Here is a 13,473-nt window from a genome sequence, read left to right as displayed (position 1 = left end):
TCAAATCTGTGGCTTCTCGTTCTTGATCCTTTTATGAATAGGAACAGTTTCTTCCTATCCACTCTGTTCAGACCCCTCATGAATTTGAATATCTCCATCAAATCACCCCTGAGCCTTCTCTTTATGGAAAACAGTCCTGACTTCTCCAATCTGTCTTCATAACTGAAGTTTCTCATCCCTGGAACGATTCTCGTGAATCTTTTCTGTAATCTCTCCAATGCCCTCCCATCTTTCCTAAAGTGCGGCACCCAAAACTGGATGCAGTACTCCAGCTGAGGCCGAACTGGTGTCTTATACCAGTTCAACATACCTTCCTTGCTCTTTTACTCTATGCCCCTATTAATAAAGCCCAGGATACTGTATGCTTTATTAACTGCTCTCTCAAACTGTCCTGCCACCTTCATTGACTTATGCACATATACACTCAGGTTCCTCTGCTCCTACACCCTCTTTAGAATTGTGCCCTTTATTTTATATTGTCTCTCCATGTTCTTCCTACCAAAATGAATCACTTCACATTTCTTTGTATTGAACTTCATCTGCCACCTGTCTGCCCATTCCACCAACTTTCTATGTCCTTTTGAAGTTCTACACTATCTTCTTCACAGTTCAATGTTTCCAAATTTCGTATCATCTGCAAACTTTGAAATTGTGCCCTGTACATCAAGGTCTAGGTCATTAAAATGCATCAAGAAAAGCAAGGGTCCCAACAGTGACCCCTGGGGAACTCCACTACACGCCTTCCTCCAGCCCGAAAAATATCCATTTGCCACTACTCTTTGTTTCCTGTCACTCAGCCAATTTTGTATCCGTGTTGCTACTGTCCCTTGTATTTCCTGAGCTATAACCTTGCTCAAAAGTCTGTTTGGCACTGTATCAAACGCCTTTTGAAAGTCCATGTTCACTACATCAACAGCATTGCCCTCATCAACCTTCTCTGTTACCTCCTCAAAAAAAACTCCAAGTTAGTCAAACATGATTTTCCCTTACGAAATCCATGCTGGCTTTCCTTAATTAACCCGCATTTGTCCATCTGACTATTACTTTTGTCCCAAATTATTTTATTTCTAAAAGTTTCCCCACCACTGAAGTTAAACTGACTGGCCTGTAGTTGCTGGGCTTGTCTTTACACCCTTTTTTCAACAAGGGTGTAACGTTTGCAATTCTCCAGTCCTCTGGCATCACCCCCAATACGAAGGAAGAGTGGAAAATTATGTCCAGTGCCTCCACGATTTCCACCCACAATTTCCTCCGTATCCTTGGATGCATCTCATCCGGTCCTGGTGCTTTATCCACTTTAAGTGCAAGCAACTATCTAATACGTTCTCTTAATCAATTTTCAACCCTTCTAGTGTCTGAATTACTTCTTTCACCATTGTCTGTGTTGCTGCATCTTCCTTGGTAAAGACAGATGAAAAGTATTCATTTAATACCTCAGCTATGCCCTCTGCCTCCAGTGTAAATCCCCTTTATGATCCCTAATTGGCCCCACTCCTCCTTTTATCACCCTTTTACTATTTATATGTCTGTAGAAAAATTTGGGATTCCCTTTAATTCTAGCTGCTAGTCTCTTTTCATGCTCTCTTTGCTTATTTGCTTTTTCACTTCCCCTCTGGACCTTCTATATTCAACCTGGTTCTCAATAGTATTTTCTACCAGGCAGCTGCCATAAGCACACTTTTTCTTCCTTGTCTTAATCTCTACCTCTTTTGTCATCCAGGCAGCTCTGGATTTGTTTGCCCTACCTTTCACTTAAGAAAACATACCTTGACTGTGCTCGAACTATCTCTTTGAAGGTAGCCCATTGTTCAGCTACTGTTCCGCCTGTCAACCTTTGACTCCAATTTATTCGCCCCAGCTCCATTCTTACCCCATTGAAGTTCGCTTTACCCCAGTTTAGTATTCTTACTCTGGATTATTCTTTCTCCTCTTCCATAGTCAGCCTAAACCTTATGATACAATGATCACTGTCCTCTAAATGCTCACCCTATTAATACTTCATCCACGTGGCCCAACTTATTCCCAAGAACCAGGTCGAGCAGTACCTCCTTTCTTGTTGGACTAGCAATGTACCACCGTAGAAAATTTTCCTGAACACACTCTAGGAACTTTTGCCCCTCACTGCCCTTTACTCTACTATTATCCCAGTCTCTGTTTGGATAAGTAAAGTCCCCCCATTATAACTACCCTGTAACTTTTGCACCTCTCTGTAATTTCTTTGCAAATTTGTTCCTCCATGTCCTTCACACTAGCTGGTGGCCTGTAGACAACACTGAGCAATGTAACTGCACCTTTTTTTTGTTCCTTAGATCTAGCCAAATTGATTCTGTTCTCAATCCCTCTGGAACATCCTTTTTCTCCAGCACTGCAAAGCTCTCTTTAATCAATACTGCAACCCCCCCCCACCCGTTTTTTTCCCTGTCCTATCTTACCTGAACACCTTGTATCCAGGAATATTTAACACCCAGTCCTGCCCTCCTTTGAGCCAGTCTCTGTTGTAGCTGCAACATCGTATTTCCACATGGCAATCTGTGCCTGTACTTCGACAATCCACATTCCATGCATTCACATACATGCACATTAACCATGATTTTGACTTTATTACTTTCTCCCTTACTCTGACCCTACCTAATAACTTACTATTCCTACTCTCGTGCTATCTATCTCCCCCAGTATTCTGTGCACCTTGGTGTTCCTCTCAGATATTTGCTGCTGGTTTCCACACCCCTGACAAGTTATCAGTTTTACTTCCCTCCAATCTGAGCGCCCGCTCAGGTTCCCATCCCCTTGCCAATCTTCTTTAAACACTTACCAACAGCACTAGCAAATCTCCCTTTGGCAATATTAGTCCCAGCCCTGCTGAGATGCAACCTGTCCATCTTGTTCAGTTCCCACCTGCCCCAGAACTGGTCCCAATACCTCCGTAATCTGATGCCCTCCCTCCTATACTAGTTCTCCAGCCATGTGTTCAATCGCTCAGTTCTCCTATTGCTATGCTCACGTGCACGTGGCACGAGAGTAATCTTTAGATTACTGCTTTTGAGGTCCTGCTTTTTAATCTTCCTAGCTCCCTAAAATCTGCTTTTAGGCCCTCATCCCCCTTCTTACCTATGTCATTGGTGCCAACATGGACCACGACCTCTGTACACCCTCCCCCAGAAGAATGTCCTGTAGCCACTTTGACATCCTTGCTCGAGCACCAGGGATAGAGCATAGCTACCCGACCTGAACCACACGAGACCGAATGACGTGTTGGGTTCGGTTCGGGTCGCTGTTCCGGGTCTGGCATTCGGGCTCTGATCGGGCTGGGTTGGACACACTCTATCACCACCTCCAGTATGTGGCTCCAGTCTTAATGTACTTTTTAAACAATTTTTCAAGTCCAGTTACAGTTTTTGTTGCTTATCTGCGGAAGCTTAAAAAGTTAAAAGCGGAAGCTAGGTTAACTGAACGGTCTGGTGGTCGGGCAGGCGCAGGAGAAAATGAAAGGGCTCAGGTCAGATGTGGTTCTGTCGGGCTCTGGTCGGGTTTCATTTACAGACCCAAGCAGGCCTTTAACCAGGGAGACAATACACCATTCTGGAGTCACGTCTACGGCTGCAGAAATGCCCGTCAGTTCCCCTAACTAATGAACCCCCTATCACTGCTGCTCTTCCATTCTTCTTCCTCCTCTCCTGTGGTACCACAAACTTGGCTCTGACTGCACTCCTCTGGAGGAACCAACACCCTCACCAATATCCAAAATGGAAAACTGTGGTCGCCCATTCCCTATCTGCCTGCATGCTGCTCAACTGCGGTGTGATCACCTCCCTAAACGTGCTCTTCACCTAGTTCTCTGCCTCGCGGATGCATCACAATGACATTAGCCAGCGCTTGAATTCCGAAACCCAGAGTTCAAGCTTATGCAGCTGATGACGCATCCTGCAAATGTTTGTCTCGGACACATGATGGATCGATTGCAGGATGTGGGAAATAAGGGTCACCACTTGTGTCCCTGCTGACTTCACCTGTGAGAAGTGCACCCAACTCCAGCTCCTCACAGACCGCATTAGGGAACTGGAGCTGGGTGAACTTCGGATCATTCAGGAGGCTGAGGGGGTGATAGCGAGCAGTTATAGGGAAGTAGTGACACCTAAGTTACAGGATAAAGGTAGCTGGGTGACCGTCAGGGGAGGGAAAGGGAATAGGTGCACAGTGCAGGGATCCCCTGTGGCCGTTCCCCTCAATAAGTATACCGTTTTGGATACGGTTGCGGGGTGGGGGGGGGACCTACCAGGGGAAAGCCACAGTGGCCAGGTCTCTGGCACTGAGCCTGGCTCAGTGGCTCAGAAGGGAAGTGGGGAGAATAGGAGAGCGATAGTGATAGGAAATTCAATGATTAGAGGAACAGACAGGAGATTCTGTGGTCGCGATCGAGACTCCCGGATGGTATGTTGCCTTCCGGGTGCCAGGGTCAGGGATGTCTCGGATCGAGTCTACAGGATTCTTAAGGGGGAGGGGGAGCAGCCAGAAGTCGTGGTACACGTCGGTACCAATGACATAGCTAGGAAAAGGGATGAGGACCTGAAAGGCGAATATAGGGAGTTAGGTTGGAAGCTAAAAGGCAGGACGAACAGAGTAATAATCTCAAGATTGATACCGGTGCCACGTGCTAGTGAGTCGAGAAACAGAGTGAGTGCAGCTGAACACGCTACAGAGCTGGTGTAGGAGGGAGGGCTTCAGATATGTGGATCATTGGGATACCTTCTGGGGAAGGTGGGACCTGTACAAGAAGGTCGGGTTGCATCTGAACTGGAGGGGCACCAATATCCTGGGCGGGAGGTTTGCGAGATCTCTTCGGGAGGGTTTAAACTAGTTTGGCAGGGGGATGGGAACCGGAGCTACAAGGTTCCTCATGGTAGGCTCATTCAGAAAGTAAGGAGGCATGGGATACAGGGAAAGTTGGCTGTCTGGATACAGAATTGGCTGGCCCATAGAAGACAGAGGGTGGTAGTAGATGGAAAGTATTCAGCCTGGAGCTCTGTGACCAGTGGTGTTCTGCAGGGATCTGTTCTGGGACCTCTGCTCTTTGTGATTTTTAGAAATGACTTGGATGAGGAAGTGGAAGGCTGGGTTAGTAAGTTTGCCAATGACACAAAGGTTGCTGGAGTTGTGGATAATGTGGAGGGCTGTTGTAGGTTGCAACGGGCCATTGACAGGATGCAGAGCTGGGCTGAGAAGTGGCAGATGGAGTTCAACCTGGAAAAGTGTGAAGTGATTCATTTTGGAAGGTCGAATTTGAATGCAGAATACAGGCTTAAAGACAGGATTCTTAGCAGTGTGGAGGAACAGAGGGATCTTGGGGTCCACGTCCATAGATCCCTCAAAGTTGCCACCCAAGTTGATAGGGTTGTTAAGAAGGCGTATGGTGTGTTGGCTTTCATTAACAGGGGGATTGAGATTAAGATCCGCGAGGTTATGCTGCTCTGTAAAGCCCTGGTTAGACCACACTTGGAATATTGTGTTCAGTTCTGGTCGCCTCATTATAGGAAGGATGTGGAAGCTTCAGAGTGGGTGCAGAGGAGATTTACCAGGATGCTGCCTGGACTGGAGGGCATGTCTTATGAAGAAAGGTTGAGGGAGCTAGGGCTTTTCTCATTGGAGTGAAGAAGGATGAGAGGTGACTTGATAGAGGTGTACAAGATGATGAGAGGCATAGATAGAGTGGATAGCCAGAGACTTTTTCCCAGGGCAGAAAGAGCTATCACCAGGGGGAATAATTTTAAGGTGATTGGAGGAAGGTTTCGGGGAGATGTCAGAGGTAGGTTCTTTACAGAGAGTGGTGGGTGCGTGGAATGCACTGCCAGCGGTGGTAGAAGCAGATACATTAAGGGACATTTAAGCGACTCTTGGATAGGTACATGGATGATAGTAGAATGAAGGGTATGTAGGTAGTTTGATCTTCGAGTAGGTTAAAGGGTCGGGACAACATCGTGGGCCGAAGGGCCTGTACTGTGTTGTACTGTTCTATGTTCTAATTACATCCCACATGCCAGACATTACGTTCTACTCGGCCGGCTGCCCTGCCATACCTTAACTTTATAGCCTATTTATTATAAATAGAATAGCTTACCAGTTACTCACCAACCAGCTCCTTCCACTGCATCGAAGTAAGAGCCAAATACTATGGAGGGTGTAAAAAGGAGCACCCCCGCCCCCCCCACCTTCACTGAACTCCCCACTCACCAAACTCTTATCTCCTCACTGCTTGCAATCTGCACTCCGTTTTCCAAATTGTGGCAACAGTAGGATATATTGATGGGGTTAGATCAGGAAGGATGGTCGGAGGCTCTTGTGGAACAGAAATACTGGAATGGACCTGTTGGGCCAAATTGCCTGCTTCTGTGCTCTAAATACTTCGTAATATTTTGTAGTTCTTTGACCTGATCACGCCATGTTCACATGTATAGCACTACATCTTTAAACTGCAGAGTAGTGACTAATGGATAATTTTACAATACTTACATTGATTATATTTTCACCCATATCAAACATCTTGCTTTCCACTTTCTTAGGAATACAAACTTCATATAAGGAGAATATACTTGGACCTGTGCCTTATCAATAATTTCAGTTATTAAACCAGTTTCTGTTGGACTAATGAAATCAGTATAACTCTTATTTAGTTATGCAACAAGCACAGTATTTTTGCTAATATAATTGCTAATGTACCAAGTGAAATCTTGAATTATAAGTGTGCCTTTGATTCTGTACTGTTCAGCACCAACTAATTTCCCCATTCCGCAGAAACCGTAATTAAAAGGTAATATTAAAACAGATGTATTCCTTTTACAGGACTAACTTTTTTGGCCTTGTATCCAGGTAATTGATTACAGATCCCTGAAACTGATGTACCAGAATGCACTAGCATGTCTTTAATTACATGTTCTCATTAAGTTTGTGATTACTTCATATTGAAACCTACTGGTTCAGTACGGTCAATCTCAGTTCAAAAGTTCAATAATCACTGCTTTAAAATTGAATTATGCTTCCCTACTTAATAAACAAAGGCTAGCAATATGAAGACAAATCAATAGCAATATTAAATTGGCGCACTTCAGTTCAGTCCGATTAACTGTTTCCTTTCAATTTGGATTGTCCTTTTTCTTGATGTTCGGTCCTCCATGATAAAAGAGGAGCCCTGGTTCTGCATCTTGCATAACAACTGATCCAAATTTGGGAACTTGCCATATGGTGTAAGGCAAAATCTACCATTCTTCGCCTACCCAACTCGATGATGCATTCAGAGGAAATAAAAGTTAAAACTGAAGTTACTCCAGCATTTTGCATGTTAATGGCTTTGCATATTTGAGCTTCCCTACAAGCAATGTGTTCATTCACTTGTTTTCACTTTTTGTGTTCATAGTTTTACTATGAATCTGCATGAATGCCAGTGCACATGATTAATGTGACAACGTCTTCTTTACGTCCTCAGACTGAGCATCCAGCCCTTGAATTCAGCCAAAGTGTGGAAGAGACATTTGGAGCTGGCACTGAGATTCCACAAATTGATGTTCCGACTGAGGACTTTGAGGCACGGGGAAGTCGCTTTTCAAAGTCAGCAGATGAGAGACAACGAATGTTAATGCAGCGCAAAGAGGAACTACTGCTTCAAGCTCGGAGGTATGGGGCTACTGAGGGGTAGGAGAAATTTGTGTTTGGGCCGTGATTGATAACAAGTAGGACTTTGTGAATGGACTTATGGGTATACTTGGAGACTTGCACAACATGTAAAAGGTTGTCGGGCAATTTGTAAATGTAAATGTTAATCTGGTTTCTGACCTCATGTTTAATTGATGAGACTAAATTATCTGTCTTAAAAGGTGACAGAGTGACTTGAGTATCTTGAAAATTTTCAGCTGATTAGAGAGCCCGCATGGATTTATAAAGAGTATGTCATGCCTGACCAACCTTTCTGAATTTTTTGGACAAGGGAATGTTTTGTGGATGTTATTTTATATGAACTTCCAGAAGACATTTGATAAAGTCCCTCAGAAGAGACTGTTAGCTAAACTTAAATTCATGGAATTGAAGGCAAATTATTGACCTAGTTAGGAAATAGACTATGTGGCAGGAGACAGAGTCGGGATAATGGGTAGATATACTTAATTGGCAGGATGTGACTAGTGGTGTTTCCTGTAGGGATCTGTGTTAGGACCTCAGTTACTCACCATATTTATTAATGATGTAGATGATTGAATTGAAACCCACATATCCAAGTTTGCAGATGTAGCAACAATAAGTGGCGTGATAAGCAATGCAGATCAAAACTTAAAATTAGAGATATTAATAAATTAAGTGAATGGGCAAAACTGTGACACCTGGATTTCGATGCAGTCAAGTGTCAGGTCATCTACTTTGGATCTAAAAAGGATTGATCGGGTAAACATATGGTGAAAGCATCAGAGGTCCAAAGAGATTTAGGGGTCCATGTAGATAGATCATAAAAATAATCAAAAAAGTTAATGGAATACTGGCCTTTAGATCTGAAGGACTAGAATAGAAGGGTGTAGAAGTTATGCTACAGCAATACAAAGCTCTAGTTAAAAAACACCTGGCGTTCAGTTTGGGGCACCACACCTTAGGAAAGATATATTGGCCTTGGAGCTTGGAGGCATTGCAGTGTAGATTTACCAGACTGATATCTGGACTCCCAGGATTAAGTTACGAGGCGAGATTACATAAAATAGTGTTGCAGCACTTGAAAGGTTAAGGGTTGATTTGATTGAAGTGAAACAGATAGGGTTGATAGAGAAACTATTTCCACTCGTTGGGAAGTCCAGGAATAGGAGACATGGCCTTTCAGGAGAGAAGATAAACACTTCTACTTGCAAAGGGTGGTAGAAGTTTGGAACTCTCACGCAAATGGCAGTTGATTTGTTAACTTTAAATCTGAGATTGATAGATTTTTATTAGCCAAAGCTTTTAAGGGACATGGGGCAAAAGTGAGAATTTGGAGTTGGGTCACAATCATCCATGATCTCATTGAATGGTGGAACAGGCTTGAGGGGCCAAGTGGCCTACTCCTGTTCCTCAGTCTCGATCAAGGTTATACGCATTTTTAAAATTCAGAACAGAGCCACTTTAAATTCATGCAGTATTACTGCAAACATAGTAAATGAAGAAACGGCTAGTAAAAGGCGTCACTAGATTGTTGGAGCACACTGGTCTGACACGAGTGGCACCTAATCCTGCTATTTAGTCGCATCGCAAATTAGCAAGTATTAATTTAAAATTTTAAACCATCTTTACGTTCAGATGCTCTGTAACCCATGCACCGTGGGCTTGAGGCAGTCTGCATTCTGTCCTGGGTCAATGTTCCAATCTTCTGAAACAAGCAATTTTCTGACGTGTGTTTCCTATGTAACATCTTTTTGCTTTTGCAATCAAGAATTGAGCTGCATGGTGCAAAGTTGATCCGCTGGAAGCGGAGAAAAGACTGTTATTTCTGCAGTGCCACCAGCTAAAGTGGAAATCACCATCCATTAGGCTGAAGCTCTGGGCTGTTGAGCAAAAATTTTTATTCCTACTTGGACATTCTCTGTAACGTCCATGAATAATAAATTAAAAATTAATTACCCCAAAAATTTGATCAACTTGTATTTATACAGAACTTTTAACTTGGTAAATCATCCCAAAGCTTCACAGGCATGTTATTGAACAAAATTTGACAGCCATATAAGTAGATATTAGGGCTGATGACCAAAGCTTGGCCAAAGAGGTTGGTTTTTAAGGAGTGTTTTAAAGGCTCTAGTATAAACTCCAATATGAGATAATTGCATAACACTAGCAATAAAGGCATCAAATAATATCTCAATGTTAGAAAGAAAGAACTTGCATTTATATAGTGCCTTTTATGATTTCAGGACGTCCCAAACTGCTTTCCAACTTTTGAAGTGTAGTCACTGTTGTAAGAAATGTGGCAGGTAATTTGCACATGTTGGACATGTCCTGGTTCCAAATTTCTTGACCTACATACTCACTGTTTTACCCAATGAAAAAGATTGGTCTGGAGAAGAATTATTTGTACAAGATATCTTTAAAATAAGTTGCAACACATTATATCACCTTGCAGTACCTAGATTAGTATTACATTGTTGTATTTACAGGTGGGGAAGAGAGTGCAGTTTAGTTAATAGCACTGTATTTGCTTACAGAAAACATATAATTGCACATACAAGTATCGCAACACTTCCTTGATGTCTAGGTGAAGAGATGCACCCAGTTTGGACCGAAACTTATGATGACATCCTGCAATTATTAGCACTTAAGGGTAATAAAAAACCTATTAAAGCATCAGTCCTGTGATGCTGCGAAAAGTGAGTGGGGAAAGCTTTGTTCTGATTTGGTTGGTTCAGTGGAGTGCACCCATACCTGCTGATACTGCTGAGTCATCCACCTCTGCACTGCCAGCTCATGTTTGAACACATCAAGTTTAGAAATCTGACCAGCTGCGTATCTGTATAAAAGTCTCCTAGTGTTAAGGAGATGACCGGAATTGTGCAACTGCCTTTTATAACAATCTGTAAATTTATTTTCTCAGACGGTACATAAGGAGCCAGTGTGAAGCAGAAAATTTATCTAATGGGGGCATGCCCTCTGGGCCACCTCTCAACACGGACTCTCTTACTTTGCGGCGTCGAACCTTGGCAGCTGCAGCCGAAAGACGTCTCCAGCAGCGACTGGACTCCTAGTTCTGATGACGTAACACTGGGAACCTAGAACCTTGACACTTTCTGAATCACACATTTGGTTCTGCTCTTTACTGCAGCAGCAAAAGCAAGGGGAGCAGCATCCTAAACCACTCTGCAAAGTCATGCCATTGAGCTGGGGAGTTCTGCTGTCATGTGCTGTGGCTGCACTAATGGAGCTGGATCTCAGCAGTGTTTGGGGTGGGGAATGGCATAGATGATTATTTTTTTTTATACAGCCTTTGTGAAAACAGTAAACCGCTTTTGACCTGCAAAAGAAAATTCTTACTAGCTGCAAGTGTCTGAAGGCTATTTTTAAACTTTTCAACTGCAGAATATATGCAGTCTGCAGCTTTACCTGTGGTGGATTGTGAAAGGCTGTCTAGTTCCGAGAACTCATTGGGCACCACAGCATAGCTGCTTGGGACCTGTCAGCAAAACTGTGCTGAAAAGTGACATGATGCGCTGTGGTGTTTGGCAGTAATATTAATCCCTTCATGGTTTTTCCCATCCGACAAGAAGCATGGAACAATTTTATACCTGCGTTTCCCCTTTTCCTTCTCTGCAGGTCATATGCAATAATTGCCTCTCCTCTTACACAAAACTTCTATGCCTTTTTGGAACATGGGGGTTTTGATTGTGTCTGATTTTTTTGATTCCTTCACTGTTCTTGTTCCAAATGGCCCCATGTAATCTGAACTGCAATTCTGTTATTTCTATAATTTGTTGCATACCAACAATTCATGTCAGTAGTATTTGTAAGAATCAGGCTCTCTGGCAGTTTCAGCTTACTTGTGGCCATGTATTGTTAGCTTTTGCTACCTATTGAGTTGCTACTCAGTTGGTTCATTGGAAGTGAAGTGTGATGGGTTGGGGCAGTATGTTGAAAGGTTACAAAAAGTTGTAATGTTCAGTATTCCCATGAAGATGCTAAGGCTAGGTTTTTTTAAAAAATGGGTTTGAATAACTTCAACCCCCTTTTCAGAAGTTGCTACCTTTAAAAGCATGCATGCCGCTCCTTCTGCAGCCACATGCATTCTCATATTTTATGTCATGGAAATTAAACTTGTGTAAGTAGCATATGAAAAAGCTGAAAGCTAGCATCCTGTCCATTAGGAATGTATATGTGTTTTGGAAATTTGACTGATTTGCCAGAAATATCCTTATAGTTCTGAATCTTTGAGAATGGTTGGACATGTTTTATCCAGCTGTATGGTGTTTTATGTAGGATCTGTGGTACTGATCATGTAACAACTTGATGACTTGATTGTTAATTTTAAATAAAGTATTGCACGTTTGCTAGTGCATTCAGCTTAATCTCTACAATCAGACGTGCAAGTTACAGAATTTGCTTTATTTTGTTTCTATTACTCCATTTTTATTCGGTATATTTTGAAAACACTGATTTTCACTGATATACAATATCTCAAATAATGGGGTACTGACCTTTAAATCCGACTGAATATTTCAGCATGTAGACATTCAGATTAAATGACACCTGACTGTACAGGAAAACATTTAAGAGTACTTGCTGTTCCCTTTGTTTGACTATTGCATTTGGATGCTTTACCACAAAATAATCATTGCTGCAGTTACAAATAAGTTGAGGCATAGCATTCTTTCAAAAATCTCACTTTTTGAAACATAAATAAAATCCTAGCATTTTATCTCTTCATTGCCATTGGACTAATATAGCCAACTTTTCGAAAGAGGTCAGCAACCAAAATTGTATGGAATTTGAGGTTTATTTAATTTTATTTTTATGAATACTTGGAACAGTATTCTGACCTGTTTCTCAGACTCTGCACATGACTTGGGGTAGGCAGGGATAGCAACTGCTTGATGCTGATACCACCTTTACATTAGCTTTTGTACATCTATTTTGAGGTGGAGGGGTCCTTCAAATGTCAGTGCAATGTGAATGAGTATGTTTTTACTTATATTTTTGTCTTTTTTATTGAATTCAAACCTGATGTAAATTGTGGTAGGGACACTTTATTGTGCACTTGTAAAGGAGCAGTCTCTTAGAGCCTTTCATATTGTACTGAACTCTCTCAGGGATGGGTGAAAGTGTAAGACTTTGCAAAAGGCCTTGCTGTGATGCTTTTCCTTGGAGACAGTTTCAAATATGCAGTTTGTTTTACATATTTTTAAGCACTATTACCATATTTTTGTTTTTATGAAATTATTTAAATAAAATGCATTTTCTGGTTTGTTCAAGATGAGTAGTGTGAACTTTTTTTCTTCAAGCTGCTTCTCAGTAAGTAGTTTCTTTATATCAAAAATGTTCACATTGATCATGTGCTCTTGACCTTGTACTCCATTCAGTAGTTGGTACTCTCTGTAAACACACCACCCTTGAGTTACAAATAAATGTCACTTATGGTAATGCAGTTCAACACCTGCTGTAAAAGGTGTTTCAGCAGATGGTTCACATTCCAGATATGGAAGGCTTAATTTGCACACACAGCCCTGCAATGATTGGCCTTGCTGTTATTTTCGTTGTGTGAAAGGTGAGAATGTTGGTGCTGCGGAATGGAATACTTCAACTATTTTGGACACTTCAAAGTGCTCCTGTTTTATGCAAAATGCTGAGCCATACAGGCCTGTTTGATCCCATGTTTTTCAAATTCATTGATCAGTCAGGGTGGCAGCAGAGGTGCTACAACTGAACTCAATAAACTTGGACTAGGGAAAGGAAAGTAAGTCATGCTCTTGCTTTTCATCACTGTTTAGCAAGCTC

General features: G+C 42.2%; 1 protein-coding gene across 3 annotated transcripts in view; it reads left to right on the top strand.

The window, feature by feature from the left end:
• amfra (autocrine motility factor receptor a) overlaps positions 1-12,950 on the top strand; it is a 75,180-nt gene extending 62,230 nt beyond the window's left edge. For all 3 annotated transcript variants that reach the window (XM_068049719.1, XM_068049718.1, XM_068049717.1), the window contains 2 exons: positions 7,475-7,662; positions 10,583-12,950. In XM_068049719.1, coding sequence (XP_067905820.1) covers positions 7,475-7,662; positions 10,583-10,733 — 339 coding nt within the window. In that variant the 3' untranslated portion in view covers positions 10,734-12,950. The remainder of the gene's footprint in view (positions 1-7,474; positions 7,663-10,582) is intronic.
• Positions 12,951-13,473: the final 523 nt, after the last annotated feature.

This window comes from Heterodontus francisci, chromosome 17, assembly GCF_036365525.1.
Source record: "Heterodontus francisci isolate sHetFra1 chromosome 17, sHetFra1.hap1, whole genome shotgun sequence".
NCBI classification, from domain to species: Eukaryota; Metazoa; Chordata; class Chondrichthyes; order Heterodontiformes; family Heterodontidae; genus Heterodontus; species Heterodontus francisci.
The sequence above is the reverse complement of the archived record's forward strand: the minus strand, read 5'-3'. Positions and strand labels throughout refer to the sequence as shown.